At 40.7% G+C, this 24,465-nt stretch overlaps 1 protein-coding gene and 1 long non-coding RNA gene across 7 annotated transcripts in view; one reads left to right on the top strand and one right to left on the bottom strand.

The window, feature by feature from the left end:
• AGTPBP1 (ATP/GTP binding carboxypeptidase 1) overlaps positions 1–14,646 on the bottom strand; it is a 175,626-nt gene extending 160,980 nt beyond the window's left edge. For 4 of the 6 annotated variants that reach the window (XM_070590589.1, XM_070590591.1, XM_070590592.1 and 1 more), the window contains exon 1: positions 14,427–14,567. Coding sequence is in view for 1 of the 6 variants with exons in the window: in XM_070590601.1 (XP_070446702.1) it covers positions 14,427–14,611 (185 nt within the window). In the remaining 5 variants the exon portion in view is untranslated. Of the gene's footprint in view, positions 1–14,426 lie in introns of all 6 variants that reach the window. The other 2 variants (XM_070590601.1, XM_070590590.1) reach the window with 2 other exon arrangements.
• Positions 14,647–14,825: 179 nt separating this feature from the next.
• On the top strand, positions 14,826–21,197 carry LOC139078726 (uncharacterized). The gene is made up of 3 exons (XR_011531755.1): positions 14,826–15,103; positions 17,500–17,545; positions 19,269–21,197. It is a non-coding gene; the product is annotated as an uncharacterized lncRNA (long non-coding RNA).
• The last annotated feature ends 3,268 nt before the right edge of the window (positions 21,198–24,465 follow it).

The raw sequence follows: 24,465 nt of genomic DNA, 5'->3' as shown, positions 1-24,465 counted from the left end.
GTGATGAAAAATTTTGGAAATAGTGGTAACAGTTGTACAACATCAAGAATGTAATTAATGCCACTGAATAGAAATGGTTAAAATGGCAAATTTTATGTTAGATATATTTTACCACAATAAAAAAGAATTACAAAAACATTAGGTTAGAATATTTATTTCAACTAAGTCTTTCAACCCTACCTTTAAAAAAACTGAATCTCAATTAGCTTAAGCCAGGTTTTTAACAGAAATTTATTATCTTCACCATATAACTTTTTAAAAATCAAGAAAAGAAAAGAGATTACTTTCCAGAATAGTAAGCTAAGTTTTACCACTTGTTTGTTTTCCAAGTAAGGTTGGTTAAAGTCTTTTTTTGTGTGCTTTAAATAAAAATAAAAGTACTCTTGCACATAGCATATACAAATGCCATACTTTATTAATACCTTGTATAGTAAAAATTTGTAGTAAGACTCCTAGACCTACCTGTAAAAGTAAAAAAATTAAAGTGGGAAATTAAAGAAAAGGAAAACTTGTTTTTTCTATCTGCATTACCAACTCACATTAGAGTTTATATCCCTTGTGGGGTTGGGTATCCTCACAAAAGAGTAGACAACTTAGATGGCCAAAATAAACAGATGCACAGAAAAACATCATTCTCTATCAAAAGAGCATTAGCCATCATCACTGACGTACTGTATTATAAGACCTAAAATGTCAAGTGCTGCCCGGACAGCTTGGAGCCTCCCAGAGCCCCAGAGGACTAATGGGAGTTCTCCCACTCCTGCCACACGCGCCCCCACCCAGCGGGAAAGGCTCCCGCTCCTCACCCAGCTGGGGCCACTATCAGCCAAACCAGCTGCACTCCACTCAATCCTCAACCTAACTAATTTCAGTCCCCCTGCCAGCCCTCAGAATCATTGACACAAACTAATCACACCCTCCCAGGAAGAGATGGGTTACTTCATCCTTTGTTACTATGAATCCTGCCTCCCACAGACCCCACGGCTGGTTCACTCTATTCCCAAGTGCAACACCCATGCGGCAGGCAGTAGCCTCTCTCCCAGACTGTGAGTATGTATGACTAACACGTGGCTGTCAATCTCATCTGATCAGTGTCAGGTAGCAGCCATCTCACACTATTTAGGACAAGAGATCCCTCCTTCACCAATGGATTAAACAGGAGGTGATCGGAACAATTATTTTACCTAAACTCTCTGTTCAGAATAATATCACAGCCGTAGATGCTATAATTTTTATGGAAGAGCTCCCTGAGACCTGAAAATTATTTCATGGATCCTCCAGGGCATAAAGATTGAGAAACGCTAACCTAGCCTCTCATATGCAGGGCTGGTGCAGACCAGAACAGGTGCTGGTCCAGTGTGGTTCTACAGCTGGTAAGTACAGCAAGAGACTCCTGACTACCACAGCCTCCTGACCACAACAGTTCCCCGATTTTAAAACAGCAGTGTGGTTCTAGAAGTGAAGATCCAGAAGCAACTGCACAATTAGACAGGAGGCCTCTCAATCATAAAAGAGAGAACACCTTCCTTGGTTTCTGAGTTCTGTGCAGAGATTTCGGGAGGTGTTCCTTAAAGCTCAACCTGGGGTCTCTTTCTTTAGATCAAACGATTCCGTAAACCACTTAATACCTGTCCCAGATACTGATTTATTGTCCCTCATCTTCAAATTCACTCTTGCAGGCTGCTCTCTGAAAATGGGTTTGCACCCTTTAAATAGTAATTTCTTGGCCAGTGGCATAACAATAACCTTTGTCAATAGAGGGCACAGGAAAGACACTGCAGTGGAAAAGGATTTTGCTTCCTGGTTCCAGGGTGCTCACTTGGCTGCAGCGGGCAAGACTTCTCCAGGACCCAGTCCTATAACAAGGATGGCTTCTCCAGGACCCAGTCCTATAACGAGGATGGCTTCTCCAACACCAGGCTCGTGATGCAGCATGTGCAGCTTCTCCAACAGGAGGCCATGCAGTTTTGTAGCAGAGTGCCTCTGGCGAGACATCTCCCCATGAATAGCCTTCCCTGGCACCCTAGAAGGCGGATATCCAGCAAATTCCACCAGTGCCACAGCACAGGTACTTGCCTTGACCTTGCCCTTTCCAATAAGGTCTAGACCTCAGCAGGAGAGGGGGCCCACTCTATCTCATTCCTGGGGGTAGTCACTGCTCTTTATATCAGCTATTCCTATATTCTTTAGTGTTATCTTTACTTCTTACTGGTAAATCCCTCATTGCTCTGATCCTCTGTTATAGTCAACGATTCTTTATATTAATCTTTCCCTATTATACTACTATACTGGTTTCTATCTCCTGATTGGACCCAGACCAATACATCCCAACAATTCCTTAAGCTATTTAGTATCCTAAAATAAAAAAACTCTCTCAGCTTAAGGTATCTAGAGCGATTCTATTCTTTAACTGAATCTTCACTGTTTTCTTCTTCAACAAAGGATTGGCGGGGGTAGGAGGCAGGGGGTGAATCATATAATATCCTCGGAGATGAGATAAATCCGTGACATCATTTTTCTAAATTGGGAAATGATACTAATTACATACAGCCAGGGTTCATAACAGCTACTGATGATTATACTCCTAGGTCAGCCTATTAAATACTCTAATTGTAATACTAATTCCATATAAGAGTGTTATCACTCCTGTTATGCCTAACCACTATTTAAAAACTTAGTCTACAACGAGTAACCACTTCACACCCGTCAGAATGACTATAGTAAAAAATACAGATAACAAGGATTAGCAAAACTGTGGAGAAGTCGGAGCCCTTGCACACTGCTGATGGGAGGTAAAACGGCGCGGCTGCTTTAGAGACGGCCTAGCCGTTCCTCAAAAGCCTCAACAGAAAGTGACCATACGACTCGGCTGTTCCATTCCTAGGAGTGCACCCAAAGAAACAACACCTCACAGCCACACAAAGACTTGGAAACAAATGTTTATGGTATTGTATTTCCTAGTAATGGAAAAGTGGAAACAACCCAAATGCACATCAACCAATGAATGGATAAATAAAATGTGGTATATCCATATAATGAAATATTATTCAGTGATATAAAATTAAAAAGTACTGATATGTGCTACCAAATGAACTTTGAAAATATTATGTTAAGTGGAAGAACCCAGTCACTAAAGGCCACATCATTATGATCCCATTTATATGAAATATCCAAAATAGGTATATAATCTACACAGACAGAAAGTAGATTCGTGGTTACCAAGGACTAGGGGAGAAGGGGAGGGGGGAGGATGGATGCGGGTTTCTTCTTGAGGTATTGAAAATGTTCTAAAATTGATCGTGGTGATGGTTGCACAACTCTGTGACTATACTAAAAGCCACAGAACCACATACTTCATATTGTATGAAATTGTATGGTATGTGACTTATATCTCAATAAAGCTGTTTTAAAAAAAACTCAGTCTCTGCAGGAACTTTCATAGTTCAACCATTCCTAAATTAGGATTAGGGACGTATGACCTCTGTACCTCAGTGCCTGCTTCCCATGATAGAATACAACATCCTTTTACAAAAGATCTAAACTATTGACCCTCTTTGGGTCTTTCAAAGGTGTACTCTGACTTATTTAGCCAGCAGAAGTTTAAAAAAAAGAAAAAAGCTGCAGTAAAAATCTATGCTATTCCATACAAATTCACAGTATATATTTCCCAAGTAGGGGTAGGGATCTGTATGAGTCGACTTTTATACATTTAAAGGTGGGCTTATACTAGAATTAAATGTGGGAATTTGCCCCTATCAGCAGAAAAATCCTACAAGCAGTATCAACTTGCCCTAACTACCCTATATGTAAGGAAAAGCAAGCAATTTTGTATACTCTACCTCAAGAAAAATGACACATTTTGCATCTTCTAAATTTTTTAGATTTTTCCTGCTCTTTTGCTCTTAAATAGAGCTAGTTCCAGGGGCCGGCCCAACGGCATAGCAGTTGGGTTCCTGTGCTCTGCTTCAGCAGCCCGGAGTTCACCAGTTCAGATGCCGGGTGTGAACCCACACATTGTTTATCAAGTCAGTCTGTGGTGGGCGTCCCACATATAAAATAGAGGAAGATGGGCACAGATGTTAGCTCAGAGCTGATCCTCCTCAGCAAAAAGACAAGGGGTGGCGATGGATGTTAGCTCAGGGCTAATCTTCCTCAAAAAAAAAAAAAGAAGAAAGAAGAAGAAGAAAATAGAGCTAGTTCCAGAGACCAGGGAATCTAAAAACTGAAACCCTCAGTTCTCACTGGCGTAAGCCTGAAATCAAACTCATCAGTCAAGTCGAGAAGGGTGTACACATACACAAGGCATCAGAATTTCATCATCCTAATTTTCATTCCACAAACAAGCCATAAAAGAAAGTCTGACACACACCCCAAAGTTAAAGCTCTATGATCTAAATGTATAAATACCTCAAACACACATGGTTTTAAATTCATTTCAAGTCAAATTGCTAAGAGAAGAAGAAAAAATGCAAAGAAACATACACTGTTCACACTCCAGTGTCCAGTATAAATCTTCCACATAGAATCTGAGGAAATATGATCCCCTGTTGACTTACCTTGCTTAAACTTGGCCCTATTCTCATTCAACCAGAACAACTTCAATATTTTACTCTCATCTCTTCACAAATGGGTCTCTACAAGACATCATCAGAGAAAAAGCTTCCACTATTTAAAAACGTTTGAGAAACACTGCTCTGATCAACAATGACAACCTTTGTTGTTAAATACTAGCTATTGTTCTTGGAGTGGATGTGGGCAACTAGGGGAAGACTGTAGTTTAAAAAGATCTAGGTAGTTCTACCATAGGGGACGGGGAACAAGTACATTGAAAAGGCATCAGCATCATCTTTTATCAGCTTTCTCTAACTGTTTCAAGATGTGAAAAGAAGAAATCACTTTTTGATAACATAAGGAAGCTACTATTCCCCACACCAGCAATGTCAATGTGACAAATGCTGATTATTTAATAAAAATATCCCAGAGAATATGCCCAAACCCCTGGCAAGATCATAAAGGAAAAAGTGAGAAACTTTGAGGGAAGGTGGTAAATAGTATCTGTTGTCTAAAGGAAAGAGGAGTAACATTCCCAGCAATAATAGGCAGATAGAGATTATTACCTCAGCCAAGCATTTAAATTGAGAAAAATATATACATTGGACATGGTCTGTGTACATTAACCTAAATTACTGTACTAAGGTATACATTTTCATCCAGTTACCTTACTCACATGATATGCAATGATTATTTTATGAATATTTTAGCTCAATCTGCAAACAGGCAAATTTATTTCACTTACATTGTTGTCATTAATTTTATCAAAAAGTACAGGTAAATCTATAAAAAGTTTATACCTTTTACCTTTCCTCATCATGCATCTTCTTTAAAAAAACAAGTTTGAATGGTTCACATATCAGACCACAAAAGATGTTCAGGCACTTAAAAAGAGTCTAATTTGTTTTGCTATGTGATATTTTAATTATGCACCAAATAACAGAGTTTATTGCTTTGGGAGCAGAACCCCGCTACATTTCAATTTAATTAAATAATTTATTTAAAATAACTGTTCCCCAACTCGGATTCCTACTATTTTTAGACTTAAACAGATGCCAAAATTTCTAAATCTTTATAGGTGATAGATGAGATTAAAAGTTTTACCTTGAAACACCCATTTTCCTTGCCTGACTCATAAACAAAGTTTGTTTTGTTTGTTTGTTTTTAAGGAAAGTACCACAGCCCAAAGTCAGCTCCCACTAATATCCCAAGAAAAATCAAAATATATAGGAATTACGGGACAAAAAAAGCCATGAGGCATATAAAAAACAAATAGCAAAATGACAGATGTTCCTCCTTATCAGTAATTACTTTAAATGTAAGTGGGTTAAACTCTCTAATCAAAAGGCAGAGATTGGCAAAATGGATTAAAAAAACATGACCCAACTATGTGCTGTCTACAAGAGACTCACTTTAAATCCAAAAGCACAAATAGGCTGAACATGAAAAGACAGAAAAAGTCATTCTATGCAAATAGTAACCAAGAGAGAGCAGGAATGGATACTAATGTCAGACAAAACAGACTTCAAATCAAAAAAGATTACAAGAGACAAAGAAGGACATTATACATTAAAAAAAGGTTCAAGAGAGCAAGAAAATAAGAACTGTAAACATTCATGCACCTAGTAATAGACCATGAAAATATACGAAGCAAAAGCTGACAGAATTACATGGAGAAACAGACACTCCCACAATAATAGTTGGAGACTTCAATACCCTACTCTCAATAATGGACAGAACGACCAAACAGAAGATAAGTAAGGACATAAGAGGACTTGAACAACACAATAAACCAACTAGAAATAACAGATCTATACAGAACACTCTACTTAACTAGAGCACACGGGACATTCTCCAGGACAGACCATATGATAGGCCACAAATAGTCTCAACAGACTTTAAAAGACAGATATACAAAGTATTTTCTATAACCAGAAGAGCTTGAAGTTCAAAATAAATAAGGAAATAAAGGAAAACTGGAAAATACACAAATTTCTGGAAATTAAACAACACATTCTTAAACAATGAGTTAAAGAAGAAATCACAAGGGAAATCAGAAAATGCTTAAAGACAAATGAAAACAAAAACTCTGCATACCAAAATATATGGGACGCAGCAAAAGTGGTGCTAAGGGGGGAACGTATAGCTATAAACACACTTTAAAAAAGATGTCAAATCAACAACCCTAACTTTACAACTTAAGGAACTAGAAAAAGGAGAACTAAACTCAAAGCTAGCAGAAGGGAGAAAATAATAAAGATTAGAGCAGAGATAAATGAAGTATAGAATAGAAAAATAGAGAGAAAATCAACAAAATTAAAAGTTGGTTCTTTGAAAAGATTAATAAAATTGACAGGTCTTTTACAAGATTAACTAAGAAAAAATAGATAGGACTCAAATTACTAAAATTAGAAACTAAAGTGGAGACCTTCCTACTCATTCTACAGAAACAAAAAGGATTTCAAGGGAGTATGAACAATTGTGCACCAACAAACTGGATAATCTAGATGAAACTGACAAGCTTCTAGAAACACAAAACTTACTAAGACTAAATAATGAAAAAACACAAAATCTGAAGAGCCCTCTAAGTATTAATGAGACTGAATCAGTAACCAAAAACCTAATTAGCAAACACCCCACACTTGATGGCTTCACTGGTGAATTGTACCAAACATTAAAGAACATCAATCCTTCTGAAATTCTTCCAAAAAACTGAAGAGGAGGAAAGACTTTCTAACTCACTCTATGAGCCCAGCATTGCCCTGATAACAAAGCCAGACAAAAAGACATTACAAGAAAACTAGAGACCAATACCCTTCATGAATACTGATGCAAAAATCCTCAACAAAATACCAACATACCAAATTCAGCAACATAAATGGAAATCTAAACCACAACAAGGTATCACCTCACACAATTAGGATAGTTACTATCCAAAAAAATAAAATAACAAGCATTGGAAAGGATGTGGAAAAACTGGAACCCTTGTACACTGCTGGTGTGAATGTAAAATGGTGCAGCCACTCTAAAAAGAGAATGGCAGTTCCTTAAAAGTTTTAAAATAGGGAGGGAGGAGGGAGAAAGAGGTGATGAGGCACTGTGTGTGGTGATGGATGGTAATTAGTCTTTAGGTGGTGAACATGATGTAATCTACACAGAAAACAAAATATACAACAATGTACACCTGAAATTTATATAATGTTATAAACCAATGTTACCGCGATAAAATAAAAATTTAAAATAGAATTATCATATGACCCAGCAATTCCACTTCTGAGTATGTCCCCAAAATAACTGAAAGCAGAGTCTCAAAGGAATATTTGTACACCCATGTACACAGCAGCATTATTCACAACAGCCAAACGGTAAAAACAACCCAATGGTTTACTGATGGATGAACAAATAAACAAAACATGATACGTACATACAATGAAATAATATTCAGCCTTAAAAAGGAAGGAAATTCTGATACATGCTACAACATGGATGGACATAATGCTAAATGAAATAAGCCAGGCACAAAAGGGCAAATACTGTATGATTCCTCTCATACAATGTAGTACTTAGCCAAATTCATAGAGAGAGAAAGCAGAATGGTGGTCGCCAGCGGCTAGAGGAAGGAGGGAATGGGGAATTATCGTTTAATGAGTACAATTTTAGTTTTGCAAGATAAAAAAGGTCTGGACATGGATGGCGGTGATGGTTGCAAAACAATGTGAGTGTACTTAATGCCTCTGAACTGTATATTTAAAAATGGTGGGACTGGCCCCATGCGCGCTCAGCTTCGGCAGCCCAGGGTTTCGTCAGTTCAGATCCTGGGCACGGACCTAGCACCACTCATCAAGCCATGCTGAGGCGGTGTCCCACATAGAAGAACTAGAAGGACCTACCACTAGAATATACAACTATGTACTGGGGGGCTTTGGAGAAAAGAAGGAAAAAGAAACATAGGCAACAGATGTTAGCAGGTGCCAATCTTTAAAAAAAAAAAGGTTAAAATCATAAATTTCATGATCTATATATTTTACCATAATTTTTAGAAATACATTTTTTAATCAAAATATGAACTGAAAATAGGAATATGAATCAATGCTAAAAATTGGAAAAAATAAGTTTCACATGTAAACACAAGTTAAAATTGATGAGATGAAATTAACAGATGAAGGAGATGTTTTCAACAGGCAAAGAAAAAAATCCCAGAACTCTAGAATTGAAGGCAGCGCCAGATCACCTGGTGGTCAGATGCTCTCACTTTGCAATTAGGAAAGAAGCTCATCAGGGAAGTCAGCTGTCTTGCACTCCCCATCATCAGTTCTACCTACATGCAACCAGAAACCGTGCCTATGATAAATTAATCTCGAGAGTTCTTGTCAAAAATACTGTTCTTTTCAATTCATTAAACTCTATTATATGTAGGCAGTGTTCAAGTATTTACCACCATTATTCTATCATAAATCCTTCATTGACCTTATTATCATTTTCATTCTCAATGTAACCTATACCCTTATAATCTTCATCATCTTAAATCGTTTTCCCCATAAGACATGAGGCAAAGACAGCAAGTACTGGGCACCTCTCTTTAGGATAGTTCACCCTCAGCCTGAATTAAGTGAGAAACAAACAGAGATTAAGAAGGGAAGCTGAGTAGTTTGTTTTGGCTTTTCTTCTTTTTAGCTTATGATCTTGATATCAGCTGAGCTTTTCACACTGTGCCTTCACTTTGTCTAGTATGTAAAATACAAAAACATTAGACTGAATATTTACATGGCAATGTACTACCAAATCTTTTTGTTTTTAGATAGTGTAATTTCAGATTACTAATACTACAGTCCCTTGTATCAGCACCAGACTAAAATCCTTAAGAAACCTCTCAATTTTCTGTAAAAAACTTTTACTATGCTTAAATTTTTTTGAAGAAGGCCTTTACCAGGGCCCAAAAGTCTAAAGCAAAAACAGACTAGAGATTGACACTACCACCTCCCTTCCTAATCAAAGTTTGCTGGGAATGCTCTATGATTTATAGCAGAGGTCCTTAAAGTGTGGTCCATGGACCCCTGGGGTCCAGACATCTTTTAAGGAGGTCCACAAGGTCAAAACTATTTTCATAATACTACTAAAATATTATTAGCCTTCTTAATTGTATTAACACTTACACTTACGGTACAAAAGCAATGGTGTGTAAAATTTCTGGCATCTTGGAACAAATTATGGTAGTGGTACCAAACCACACTATTAGTTATTGTATTTTTCACCATCAAGTGTAGTTATAAAAGAAAGAGGCTTTTTCACTTAAGAATGTCCTTAAAATGTAAAAATTAGGGGCCGGCCCCGTGGCCGAGTGGTTAAGTTCCCGCGCTCAGCTTCAGCGGCCCAGGGTTTCACCAGTTCAGATCCTGGGCGGGGACCTAGCTGGGCTCATCAAGCCATGCTGAGGCGGCACCCCACAAAGGACAACTAGAAGGACCTGCAGCTAGAATATACAACTATGTACTGGGGGGCTTTGGGAAGAAGAAGGCGAAAAAAACAGTACAAATTATTTATTTTATTAAATCTCGGCCCTTGAATATACATCCTTTTAATATTCTGTGACACAGAATGGTAAGTATGCATGAAGGCTACATTTGCTGCTGTTAGTACCATGGAGTCCATTCTGACTCCTAGCGACCCTGTGTCCAGCAGAGCGGAACCTGCCTGATCTTTTTGCGCCATCCGCTCCCCTTCCAGCACTGTATCAGAGAATGCTCCACTGCTATTCACAGGGTTTTCAAAGGCCAATTTTTTCAGAAGCGGGTGGCCAGGTCCTTCTTCCTAGTCTGCCTTAGTCTGGAAGCTCTGCTGAAACTTGTCCACCATGAGTGACCCTGCTGGTATTTGAAATATCAGTGGCACAGCCTTCAGCATCACAGCATCACAACAACACGCAGCTGTCACAGTGTAACAAGTGAGAGATGGTGGTGTTGTTCCCTAAGCAAAAAGGAACTGTGACGCAGCAGTGAGAGCCTCTCAAACCATAACCACTAGGCCACCAGGGTTGGCTACATCCTGAATTACAATAGCTGATGGCTGTCTCAAGGAAAAATGCTGTGTCACTGAACTGAGAGCTTGAACTAGCCCCTTTTATTATGAAAACACTATCTTTACTTGAAAGAATGACTAAGGTTATTCAGACTAAGGTATTATGGCAGAGGTTCTCTCAGAGATGAACAAAGTCTGCCTGCACTTCTAGGAAACAACTGGCAGTCATATTTGTTGCCAATGATAAAATATAAGCTTTTAAACAAAAACCAGATTTCTGGAAAACTCATATCTACTATCATGTCATGACCTGGACAGCTTCCCAATAATTTGTTTCTGATAGAATGAGTGGTGATATTAACAAATGTGACTTTTTGATATTATATAATGAAATGTATCAACATTTGGAAGATCTGCATAACTGACTGAACTAATATTTACCAGTGATCACGGCATGATGTTATAAAACTCAAACTTGATTCTGTAAGATCCATTCAAAGTTCAGACCAATGGATTTTAATACAACATTATGAAAAAGTCCACAGATAGGATTTCAGATTCTATATTGCAAATAACTAAAAAACTACCACATGTTGAGTTTTCACGTAGTACCAAACAAGAATATCCACAATTATCTGAAAAGGCTATTGAAATATCCCTCCCTTTTCCAGCCATTAACTGTGTAAGGCTGGATTTTCTCCCTCTGTATACTTCAACCCACACAACATATTGCAACAGACCGAATGCAGAAGCAGATATGAGAAACGAGCTGTTTCTATTAAACCAGATATTACAGATTTACAAAAATATAAAACAATGCCACTCTCCTACCTTGTTTTGAAAAAGTCATTTTTTATTAAAAAGTCATTTTTAAGTGAATTAATAGAAAATTTTATATTTCTGTTTCAATCTGTAATATAAAAAGTATAGAGAGATATAATCCACAAAAGCTCTTTGGCGTGCTCAATAATTTTTTCAGAGTATAAAAGCATCCTTAGATCAAAAGTTTGAAAACACCTGATTTAAAGAACAGAGTATTCATAGCAGATCCCTGTAAACCAGGAAGAGCAACAGTACATAAAATCATTAATTTAAAAACAAACTTCCCTAGGACAATTACATGAAAGCTGAAAAGGAACACAATGTCAAAGCAAAACTAACCTCACTCTGTGCAAGATCAATAAAGAAGAAAACAAAACCAAAAAGGAAAGCGTACACGAAACTGACTTTATATATCCTGGAAACATCATGCAATATCTTATCAGATAAAAACATATATACGTCTCAAGAGTTTGATAGATAATATTTTTGATAGCAGCACATGACAGTCAAAGAAATGCACAATCACAAATTCAAAAACAGGTGACTAAAATAGCAGCCAACAGCACCAGGAGGGAGACAATCCAAGGTCCTGTCAGAGGGTTCAAACAGGGCACTTGAGCAGCTCTCCAGCAGCATCTCAGGGCACCCAGCTCAGGCTCCCAGCTGTTCTATTTAAAACTAAATTGCATGCTTCCAAGGCAGGACAGTGAAACTAAGCTCTCATTTAGTCTCAAAGGAGCAAATGGGTCATAGAGGAATAATCTGCACTAATAACGCTCCATCAGCCCAAAGTCCTTCTTCGGCTTACTAGATCCCATGGAAGACTGAGGAAAAGCAGCAGCATTTCCCGAGCGCTAACTATGTACGAGGCACTGTGGGCTAAGCACTTCATGTGTATTAACTCATTTAATACTCAAGACCATCTTAAGGGTATAACTATTATTCCCACTTTTGGAGTTGAGAAAATTGAAGCACAAAGAGGATAAATAACTTGCCTAAAGCAAAGCCCGGATTCAAAGCCAGCCAGTCTGGCTCTGAGGCCCGATTAGCCACTACACTATAGTACACAGGCACAGTAACCAGCAACAATGTACAAAGTTTGAAATTCAGCGCCCACTCTAAACAATTCCTAGTGTTTACATGGAGACCCACCGCCTAAGGGAAGCTCCCAACCTGCAGAGAGCCCTCTGACAGGGTGATGCATTGTTCAACTTCCAGGTACTGGGGGACTTCAAGCAAGAAGAGCAGAATTTGAAAGATGAATTTTTTTAAAACTCCAAAATGCAGACTATAATACAAATTAGGGAATTTCACAAGTCTTGACCTCTCTTCTCTTTGCTATCAGAGATAAAACCATTATCATACAGAAGTTTAGCTAGACTGTTCTAAAGAGAATAGCGCCTCAATTCAAAGCTTTGTAAAAATTGCTTTTACAAAAGTTAAATTACATTAATACATTTAAATGTTTTTGCAGTGTTGGCCAATTACAAGGGTAACTGTAAGTCTGCTCCCTTCATTTCAGAGTTCAGAGTGAGACTGCAGTTCTAAATATGTGTTGAAGCCATTCAAGGCAGAATTTTGAAGTCATTAACCTCTAATTTCCTTCAAGAACTTAACTCAAGTGGAAAGGGACACTGAACAAGTCACATTACAACTCTGCTTAAGGATGAGAAATAAGGAGTGGATAAGGAACCGCCAACTCTCTCATAGTAATTACATAGGAAATGCTTATAGATCTTCCAGGGTTTTCTTTTTTTTGGTTGGTTGGTTTTGATTAACATTTGGCACATGTTTAAAAATATGTACCATTTAAAGTGCCTTAAATACACTACTACTTATTTGGCCTCCCGCCACAATACAATGACAAAAATAACTTTCTGGTTTTCTCAGGAAAGAAGACAATTTATAAGAATTATTCAGAAGTTAACAAATAAAGTGATAACTCCATTTACACAGAGATAACACGGACATAAAAGGGAAGTGAAAATGAGTGATCGAGATAACTGTTAAAGTCCTTTCTAATGACAAATTGTCATGCATTATAATTAAACACTGTTACAATTTTGAACACGTGAAGGAAAAAAAAAAAACCCACACAGAGTTAATATCGCCAATGAAAATTCCCGCTAAGTGTTAGAACGTCTTAGGCCATCAGCAGTGCCAGACCTTCAGACACTTGAGCAAGCTACACTAAAACGAGAAATGGGCTGTATTCACATCGATTACACTAAGATGTACCAAAACTCCCTTCGATCACGAGAAAATGCCCAGGAAAGGAAACCAACCGACTCAGAACCGCACAGGTACTCCCAGGCGTAAGCGGCACCAGGCGGCAGCGGCCGTGGAGCCCGGCAAGCCCCGGCGCTGGGCTGGCAGGAGTCCTTGAACACCTGCGATTCAGAAGCCGCAACTCAGGCAGGAAGGCCGTAGGGACACTGCACTGTCATCGAGGGCGATCGGATACAGGTTCAAATCAAAGCACAAGGCGACAAGATGTAAACAGAGAACACACTTCAGGCCAAGCCCCGCACTGAGAGGAAGCAAACCTCGCCTCGCCGCTGTCACACTCACCAGCCCACCTGGCAGCCGGCGCACCGAGGGGCGGGGGCCCGGCGGGTGGGGACGCGGGGCGCGCGCTCGGCCCCAGCCCGCCGCCCTCGGCTCTGCTCCCGCCGCACCGCGGCGACCGGCGCTCGGGGCCCAAGAGGAAAGGCAGGGCACGGGGGCCGCCTCTGCGCGGGGACCCTCCGCGGGGACTGGGGCGGGGGCGACCGACCGTCCGGAGGTGGGGGCTGGGTGGGGCGTTTTCCAAAAAGCGGCCACAGCCCCAACCCATCGGGGGTTTCCCTCACGACTCGGCCCACCCCCCGAAAGACACGCGTTCCCCGACCTGTCAGGAGAGGGGCGGAGGGGTCCAGGGCGCAGACGGCGGCGAGCCCGGGGCCGCTGCTGCCCGCTTCCCCCGCCCCCGGACGCCGCAGCCGCGGAGAGCAGAGGGACGGCCGGCCGGGACGCGCGGACGGCGGCGGGGCGCTCACCGGCTCCAGGATGGGGCGCTGGCAGGGCCTGGGCACAGCCGCAGCACCCGGCTCGGCGCCGGCAGCGCCAGCGGCTGCTCCCCGGGCGCACGGCGAACCCCTCGCCGCCCGCCGCCCGGTGTGTTCATACAAACCCCGGTGGCAGGCGAGGCGGCGGCGGCGGCGGCGGCGGAACCTGCCCGCATCCCGGGCAACGTCAGCGCGGCGCCCCGCCCCCCGCGCGCCTCGCCAGCCGGCTCGCGCGCGCCGGGGGGCGGGTGGGCGCAGAGCTGGCGCGCGCGGGACGGAGGGCGGGGCGCGCGCGGGCAGGAGCCGAGGCGGGAAGGGACGGGGGCGCGCGCCGGCAGGGCGGGAACGCGCGCAGGGGGGTGGGCGGGGCGCGCGCGCCGCCGGGGGACCGGGGGGCCGCGCGGCCCGAGTCGGGAGCGGGCGTTGCGCGCGCAGCCGGCGCTCGTTCTCGGCTGCCGCCGCCCAACGAACCGAACCGAACCGGTCTGCGGGCGGCTCCACAGGTTCCTCGTATCATCTTCTCCGCGCTCCCAATTAGAGCCCCCGCCCACCTGCTACCGTCAATCAGCCGCACTCTTAGGAAGGAGGCTTTGAGCGGCGGCCGACGAGCGGTTCTTGCCGCTCCTCCCCGGGTGGTACCGCGGTCGCTTCAGACCCTGCGGACCGTGGTGAGGCCTAGCCTTTGCCTAACCCCGGGAGTGTCCCTAAGAAGCAGCTGGGGGACGTGGGCAGTTACCCCAGCTGGGCTGCCAGAACGCAACGAAATTGCACTTTGTGGCCAAACCTCAATCAATTAGATGCCTAGTGCTGCAGCGAAAGGAATAGCATCGTGATTTATTTTTTGCTTTTTGTAATGTGCCTACATATAGCCATGAAAATGGTTATGCTAAATTGGCCACTGAAGGCGAAGAGGTAATGTTTTATCTGAGCCAAAGGAATGTGTCAGAGACATTAAATCCTGATACACCCCCTTCTGTTTTGACTGCACACAAACGCATTGTGACATATTTTTAATAAATACAATTACTTTTTTCAAGAGCATGGATCATCTTTGCTGCTGTTTATAGTAGCTCCTAAAGAATGTAAGATTATTACAACCAGATAGGGAAATAAATTGACGGCTGTGAGGGTTTTGTTTTGTTTTCTTACCGTCATGTTTAAACAAAATTAAGCAGATGTGAAGGCGTTCAAAAAGTAATCCCAGGTGCGCCACACACGCTTCTTGCAGTTTGCCCTCCGCGGATGTCTTTACTCCGATGAACAAGAGCTACCATTTCATAAATGTCGTAGTTTCCCCCATTGTGAGCTCCACAAAGTAGTTTATGGTATTTTAAATGATTATTAAATCACCACTCCAAACACCCCGTCTGAAAAGCATTATCTAAGAACACCTAATTATCTATGAATACTAAACGTCTTACAGAAGTTAAACATGTTATATACATGAAACTTTATTCAAAGAGTATCTTCCTAAATGAATCAACCCGAAATATAGAAAGATATAGATATAAACATGAATGTGTGTGTTTGTAGAATTCGAATTCCATCTTAGCAAGGCATTGTTAGTGTGGTTTGATGACCAGGACACAGACCCGGTAGATTAACCCAGACAACTAGGTAAAAAGCAGACCACTCTCTGTTGGTCGTTCTTTTCCACTATTTTAGACAGCTTCCTCAATACACCTTATAATGATATATAAAACTAAACATAAATAATTGTGTGATGTAGGTCGGAATCTGACTATGTAATGATATTCTTTTAACTGAGACTCCTTAAACCAGTGTGGCCGATGCCTTGCAGGTATTCAGTAAACGTCTGCTTATTTTAGCTTTGAACTAGTCAGGGGGAGAGAAAAGTGAGCATTGCAGCCAGCTACCTGTCCCCTCGTTTGCTGATTCCCTTACCTCCATACCTTTAATAAAGTAGTGTACAAAATGCAACAAACTTTGTCACAAAACTGTATAGCCATAAGGTTTGGAATAGCCATGGACCTCTCAAAAGTCTACAGCCATTTCCATCTGGGACCATAAATGTTAGGAGCACAAGCTAGATGGTGACATTTTGGAAACACAGCCCGTCTCTGGAGTTGTAGGACTGTTGAAACTATTCAACTCCTTTCAACAATCAACAGTTTACTGAGCATCTCTTATGTGCCAGACACAATCCTCCTGAAATCCAAGGAGTTAAGCAAATAGCAATGCCCAAGAAATACCTAACGGCTGTCCTGTGTCAAATTAAAAGGTTTACCACAACTAAATCGTGGAGAACAACCTGAGCTGAAGCTAAATGCATGTGGCAAGGCTGGGAAATGGAGCATCTCTCACAATGGAGTCATTCTGGAGGCAAAACCTTTACAGTGGCAGATGGTTTACAGGAGTCGTGTGGTAGACTGTGAATGACATATGATTCGGGTCAGAGAAGTTGCGTTTAAAGATCCATATCTGTGAACCACTACGCCCTCACTTTTTTTATATGTGAAATGGAACTTAAGTATTCTTGCCAAATCTAAAGTTTTAAAATTTGCCGTACCCTTTGATCCACTTCCAGGAATTTATCCTAAGGAAATAACCAAGGAAGTGTGCAGAGATCTAGCTATAAGGATGTTTATCCCAGAGTTGTTTATAACACCATCTTAAATGTTCAACAGAAGGCACCTGGTTAAGCACACTTTTGTACCTCCATGCAGTAGCCCACTGGGAAGCCGTTAAAGATGCTACGGTGGAGCAGGGGTTCTTCACCTGGGGCCCAATAGGTCTAATTCACGAACAGACGTGAATTTACCTTGAAGTTAATGAAATGAGGGGCTAGGAAGGCTCTCTCACCCCTTATTTATGCAGGCCTCTGTGAGTACTGAATTGCTGAGAGTTAAAGAAGTTTCCACATGTGAAGGGGAAGCCAGGTTGCAATCAGGAAGGATTTTTGTATAAGCATTTCTGGTAAATTTCCTGAACAGATCTCATTTAAAAAGGAACTGAATCTCTAAGTCTCTAGCAAGATGTTGTGATTTCTTATTCTAAATAAATATTCACACTTATATGTAATTTTGGTTTTTTCCTTTTACAGAGCATCCCTATGGTGTGAGAAAATGGAAATTTTCCATCATTTTCAGGTCAGTTTCTCAATCCTGCAGTCTAGACAAGTGTTTCATTTTGTTTCTTAACCAAAATAAAATAAACTTTTTTAACAGAAATCACAAGTACTAAAAGCACTCTTTTTTCCTATTTAATAAAACTGTGCAGCATTTCCAAAAGGCTACCTAATTAATAATTAACTGATATGAAAACATTAAAGAAATCATTTTCATATCAGCTAACAATTAGATTGAAACTTAGAGATGGAGAGTCAAAATTAAATTCACTTTCTCACATTTAATAAATACTCTTCAATGTCTAAGATACTATTAAGTGAGAAGAGCAAGTTGTTGAACTGTATGATCCTATTTGCATTTTTTAAAAACTAATACTGTAGAAAATATTATTCATTTATAGTTTCATAAATAGGGAAAATACCATTCTCTTTACCAGAATGACTTGGGGCCAGGTTGGGGTAGCTGCTGCCACTTTATATATTTTGCATTGTTTAAATGTTTTAAAAGTAAGTGTGCAACCTATGAAAAAGAAAATAAAGTTTAAAACAAGAAAATAAGAGAGAGTCTCCAAAATTATGTAAGCTTCAACTCCCAGAAATCCTAGGTCCTCCTGTGTTCATTCGCTGATAAATTTCAATTGTGTATTTGCATAATTGCTTCTTCTGGGGTTTAGGCATATAGCCGTCATTAGATTCTTAAGGAGGTCTTAATTCCAAAGGATTAAGATCATGGTTAAGGGAGAACACACTTAATGACATAAAAACATATTCATGCTATATTGTTATATAAATTAGCAGATTACGTGCAGCATGAGTCCATTTTTAGAAAAACATGTCTTTATATGGATAAAAACAAGACTGGATGAATATACATTAAAGTTCTAACAACAGTTATCACTTGATAGTGAGATTATAGGTCATTTAAAATGTATTCTTTTTTTTTTTTTTTGAGGAAGATTAGCCCTGAGCTAACATCTGCTGCCAATCCTCCTCTTTTTGCTGAGGAAGACTGGCCCTAAGCTAACATCTGTGCCCATCTTCCTCTACTTTATATGTGGGACGCCTGCCACAGCGTGGCTTGCCAAGCAGTGCATAGGCCCGAACCTGGGATCCTAAACCTCGACCCTGGGCTGCCGAAGTAGAATGTGCAAACAACCGCTGTTTGTTAAATTTTCTACAATAAAAATATAATATTTTAACAAGAAAAAAGTTACATTATTTAAATTATCATAACTAACTTTGAAGGTTGTTGATTAAAAGTTATAGTATATGTAAAAGTAGGTTGTAAGTCATAAGGCACCTCCAAGGTTAATTGTTGTTTTTCAGGCTTTAAATAGCCACAGGACACAAGCACCAAAAGACTGCATTAGCCTAAAACCAAAGGTGGACATTGGAAAGGCTCATTCATACATTAATCTCTTCCGTCACAATCAATTTTGTAGACAACCCTTTTTAAAACAAAAGTTTATGCAAACATGAAGGATTTGGATTTTTTTTAATTATAAACAAAAGTCATGCAGAATTATTCTTGTATATTCAGCTTCAGTTTAAAAATAAGAAATAAATTTTCATGAATTCTTGAAGAAATATTGTTTCCTATTTTAGGACATGTGAGATTTGGGGATGCCTTCGCCCTCTTAGGACTGGATCAGGCTTTGATTCCTCTTATCACAGTGAGACGGAAATTTCAGGACAATAATCAATCAAATTAATGAAAGTGTTTATTTATTCTCTATCTGTTTCAGTCCCCTGGTTCAAGGTCCAAATCTTGGAGAGAGCTCAAGAGTGACTCGTTGGATGACAGAGAAGTCTTCATGGTGCTGTGCTGGCAGAACTTGCTGGAAATCCATCCTCTAGGGTGCTAAGGAAAGTTATTCACAGGGAGATGTCTCACCGGAGACACTGCACTATGAAACAGCCTGGAGAGGTGCCACCTACTGGCCACTGGGTGCTGGTGGTCAGTGGGTGCTACAGAAGCCATGCGTCAGAGAAGCCACCCAAGGGGATTTAATGTTGGTATTTGTGTTGGCAGATTCGGCACTCAGCAGAAGCATTAGCCAAGTCAGCCTTAGTAAGCATGTGTGTGTTGTTAAGCCCATGCATAGTCTCCATCCCAGCCACCACAGCCACTTTGTTCAGAGGTTCATTGAGTAAACACTGGGGTGGCTAGGCAAAGTGACTGACATCTCAAAAAGCATCATTTTGTCCACCTGATAATTAAGAGCCTCCTCTGCCGTAGATGTCCTTCAGTGGGCTTTCATGTGGAACACAAATATCTTCAGAGTTTGTGCCCGTTCAGAGAGGTCCATCCACATACTTCTTCCCAAAACTTCCTTGTGATCAATTGTTGAATCCTGTTTCTTCCAAGTCCCTAGCCCACCAGCCCAACAAATAGCAACTGCCCATGAAGCAGTGTAGATCCATACTTCTGGCCATCTCTCACTCTAGATATGAACAACCAAATCTATTGTCCAAAGTTCTGCCCACTGGAAGGAGATTCCTTCACTCTGGTCCTTCAGGGTCATCCCTGAGTGGGGCTGTAATGCTGCAGCTATCTACTTTTGGATGGTGCCAGCTTATTGTACAGACCCCTCTGTAAACCAAGTTTGATTTTTTTCTTCCTCAGACCAATTGTCAATATATGCAACGTCCCAAAAATATCTGGGTATTTTCTATAACGCTTTCAGTCTTCCTCCTGTAGGTGGGAATCTTCAGTTTGCCAAAGGACTCTGGATCTATAATTCCTCCCTGAGAAACTGAGGCTTTCCCCTGGCCTTAGTGTTAAGTCTCTGCAGATTCAACAAGCTTTAATTCTGGGCCACTGGTAAAAATACTTTTATAACTTCCTTTTGCATTGTTTGAGATTCAAAGTGACAAGCTTATACCTTGACTGTTTATAAAGAAATGCATCTTAAAAAGTTAAGGAAACGGGATTCTTAAATAAGAGGGATTTCAACCAAAGGAGTAGTATATGTTACTCAGTGAGACATTAAAATATCTTACAGGAAAAGACTCAGTGACTCCAGCCTGCCTTGCTTATGAACAATGGTCACAATGTGCTAGTATATTATTCCCATAAGAAGTAGAAAATTGCTACTTGGCTAGGGCCAGACATTTCAGGCCCTATTTGGGGATTTTCACAAGAATCCTTCATCACATAGGACAGCATAGAAGGAATACTTCTTTCCTTTGGGAATTCATTTCTCCTGCCCCCTGTGGTAGGCAGGCCCCCCCAAGGATATCCACATTCTAACCCCTAAAGCCTGTGAATATATTACCATACTTGACAAAGAGACTGTAGATTTGATTAAATTAAGGGCCTTGAGATAAGAAAGTTATTCTAGATTATCTGGGTTATTCTGAATTATCTGGGCCCAATCTAATCACGCAAGACCTTAAAAGCAGAGAGCCCTTCCTGGCTGTGGTCAGGGGAAGACGTGCCTACCGAAGACAGAGCAGAGATGCAACATTGCTAGCTTTGAAGGTGGAAAAGGGTAGCTGTGAGCCAACGAATGTGGTGGCCTCTAGAAACTGAAAAAGGCAGGAAAAGGGGTTCTAGAGCCTCTGGAAAGGAATGCAGCACTGTCAAAATCTTAATTTTAGCCCAGTAAGACCTGTGTCAGACTTCTAATCTATAGAACTATGAGCTAATAAATTTGTGTTGTTTTAAGCCACTGTGGTTGTGGTGATTTGTCACAGCAGCAATAGGAAACTAATACCATCTCCACATTGGCTATACACAGGTAACAAAAACTGCCACATCTACACTGACTTCCTAAACACACAGTACCTGCTCACTTCTAAATGTGATTATGCTGGGATTTTTTTCTTTTTAACTTTCCAGACAAAAAATGAAGATATGTTCTTTACTTCTGATTTGGCAAGTCTTATTGTTATGCAGTTATCATCTTACCAAGCCCCAACTCCCACTCCCAAAGTCAAAACACTTCATTCTCTAAGTGAAGATACTCTTACGGTAACCTGCATACAACAGGGGCTTAATTTATGTTTGCTGATGACTATGACAACAATAATCACTATAGATGAGTTTTCTCTAGCCATAAAGGAAAATAAAGTACAAAAACAAAACAAGAACAAAACACTTTTTTTTTTTTTAAGATTTTTTTTTTTTCCCTTTTTCTCCCCAAAGCCCCCCAGTACATAGTTGTACATTCTTCGTTGTGGGTCCTTCTAGTTGTGCCATGTGGGACGCTGCCTCAGCGTGGCTCGATGAGCAGTGCCATGTCGGCGCCCAGGATTCGAACCAACGAAACACTGGGCCGCCTGCAGCAGAGCGCGCAGACTCAACCACTTGGCCACAGGGCCAGCCCCAAGAACAAAACACTTTTTAAAAAGATTCTAATAGATTGAAAACATTTGAGCTCTACTTCCATATATAAACCACAAATCGTTCCTTTAAATTAGTTGTTACACTTTACAGATATGCTTGTATACGCTCAGAATATCTCTGGAAAATGAACAAGGAACCACTAACAATGATTGCCTCTGGAGTGAACTGGAGGCTGTAGGAGGGAGCCGTCTGTTTGTTGAATACTATACTGCGCTTTTGATTATACCGTATGCATAGAGTACCTAGTAAAATAACTACTTGATTTTTTTTAATTTGAAGGTTTTATATTAGCTTTTATTTAGAATTTCATATAGAGAAGAGGCGTTTCATGAATAGATCAGCCCACACTCACGTATTACAGATGAGGAAGCTATGATGAGAACCAGTCAAGTGGCATTACATTGCGAACTGAATGTTTCAAAACTCCTCTTAAAAAAGAATGACGTATATGTGAGTGAACATGTATGTTTGTATCAACAGCTGGAATATCCTCTGAAAGTAATGGTGACTGTCTTTGGATAGTGCAAATGGTTTTTGTTTTCTTCTTTTTGCTTTTCTAATTTTCTAAAACTTGATAAGGGACGTCAGGTCACTTTTGTAACTAGAAGAGGAGCCATTTTAAAAACTTTCCAGGACTTGAGCCCAGCTCACCTGATTGACTCATTTTCCAGTTTCCTTGTAGCAAAGAGGAAGTCTCCCAGTTGCTACATATAAGAGAGAGCGATCAGAGAGGATGGCCTGCTGACGCTCTGGTCAAAATCTCGGAAAGGCAGCTCCTCACGCGTGGGTCTGGTCTTCAACATGGTGTGTCAAGAAATTTGAATTTTCAATCGGTGTATCCCAACCTTACCAGTTAATAGGAAACTAAGTGAGGTTAACTAAACTCACAAGTGGCTGAATTATACCCAGAATAATAATTTATTCACAATAAGGGCTGTGCTTTTCTGGTGAACAAAGAGTTCTGGCATTCTATTTCCAGAAGTTTGTTCAGCAGTGGTCCGCTTTCTTCAAACAAGTGTTTTGTTGGTTTGGTTTTGTTTTTTGTGGACAACCAATATGTAAAATGGAGAAAATAAAAATGCTCTGGTTGAAGATAGATGAAAGTCCTGCTCAGCCTCACGTGACCCTTCTCCTCCCTTCCCCAGATGTCCCCTAAGAGGGTTCCTTAGACTCCCCAGGGCTTTAAGCAGTACCATTTAACACCAGTTGATCTACTGTACCAGATAAATAAGCAGCAGTTTGTTTGGGGAGCACAGACCTGAAGCAAAGACAACTGAAGGAATACTAATCGTAGTTTCTGGAAAATGTCTAGCGAGTTTTTCCAGTTCCACAATAACACATCCCTCTCTGAGAGATGGGAATATAAATTTTCCTGACAGATAGAATCTCTCTGCCTTCAACAGCAGTAGACATCGGTGGACTGGTAAACCAGCTCTCTGAAAACAAAACAAAGCAAACAAATAAAAAGCTCCGGTCTATAGCAGTTGCCAATTTCTGTGGTTAAACACTCCCACCACAGCTTATTTCAAGCCACCAACAGAATTTAACAACTTGCAAAATTCCTGAACATTTAACAATCAGTTCTTATAAACTTGTACTGCCGACTGCAGCAGAACACTGCTAAATGAGTGCTCCGTGAAGAACACAACCTGCTGTTTCTTCTTGATTTGTTCATGCATTTAGGCTATAATATAGTTTACTAGGCTATAGCTTTCTTTGGTGATGTTCCTGTCTAAACGGTATATCTAGATCAATTTTATAAAACTTAGAGGTTTCCTGAATCTCTAACAATTACATATCTACAAACCATCTCTGCGTGGTTTCTGTAAAAGGTAAATTACTTGTCATGTGTTAATCCTTACTGGCTTTATTCAGAAGGCAACCAAGTTCTGAAAGTCCCACTATTTATTGACAGTGGTGATTCTGATAAATTGTAGCCATCCCTCTGGCCTGGAGATGATTGCATACCTTAAGGGCCTTTTCCTCTCTTATGAATCATGCTACTGTTTATTCCTGGAAGCAAGATGGACAATTTTTAATAAACACTGTGGTCACATGGCCACAGAAGAATTGGACCTGAACAAATAATTGGAACAAACAGTCCCAATTAGTTTATTAGCCATAGGTCCTACTATCATACTGAGGAACTGGATGACCAGTTCTGCTTCCATGACAAGGTAGCTCCTGGTTCAGTTTTCCACACAATCATGTAAAATTACCATCTTATGCAGAATCACAAGCACTGTAAAATATTTCTATTCATCTCATAGGCCATGTTAGCGAGCATTAGTAGCTGATATGAAGTAAACTTAAAATAACCACCTGCCTTGGGGCTGGCCCCGTGGCCGAGTGGTTAAGTTCGCGCGCGCCGCTGCAGGCGGCCCAGTGTTTCGTTGGTTTGAATCCTGGGCGCCGACATGGCACTGTTCATCAAACCACGCTGAGGCAGCGTCCCACATGCCACAACTAGAAGGACCCACAACGAAGAATACACAACTATGTACCAGGGTGCTTTGGGGAGAAAAAGGAAAAAAAATAAAATCTTTAAAAAAAATAAAATAACCACCTGCCTCAAAATATCTCCAATTGCA

The sequence above is a fragment of the Equus przewalskii genome, chromosome 22 (genome assembly GCF_037783145.1).
Source record: "Equus przewalskii isolate Varuska chromosome 22, EquPr2, whole genome shotgun sequence".
Classification (NCBI taxonomy): Eukaryota; Metazoa; Chordata; class Mammalia; order Perissodactyla; family Equidae; genus Equus; species Equus przewalskii.
Note: the sequence above shows the minus strand (reverse complement) of the source record. Positions and strands in the feature narration are given on the sequence as shown.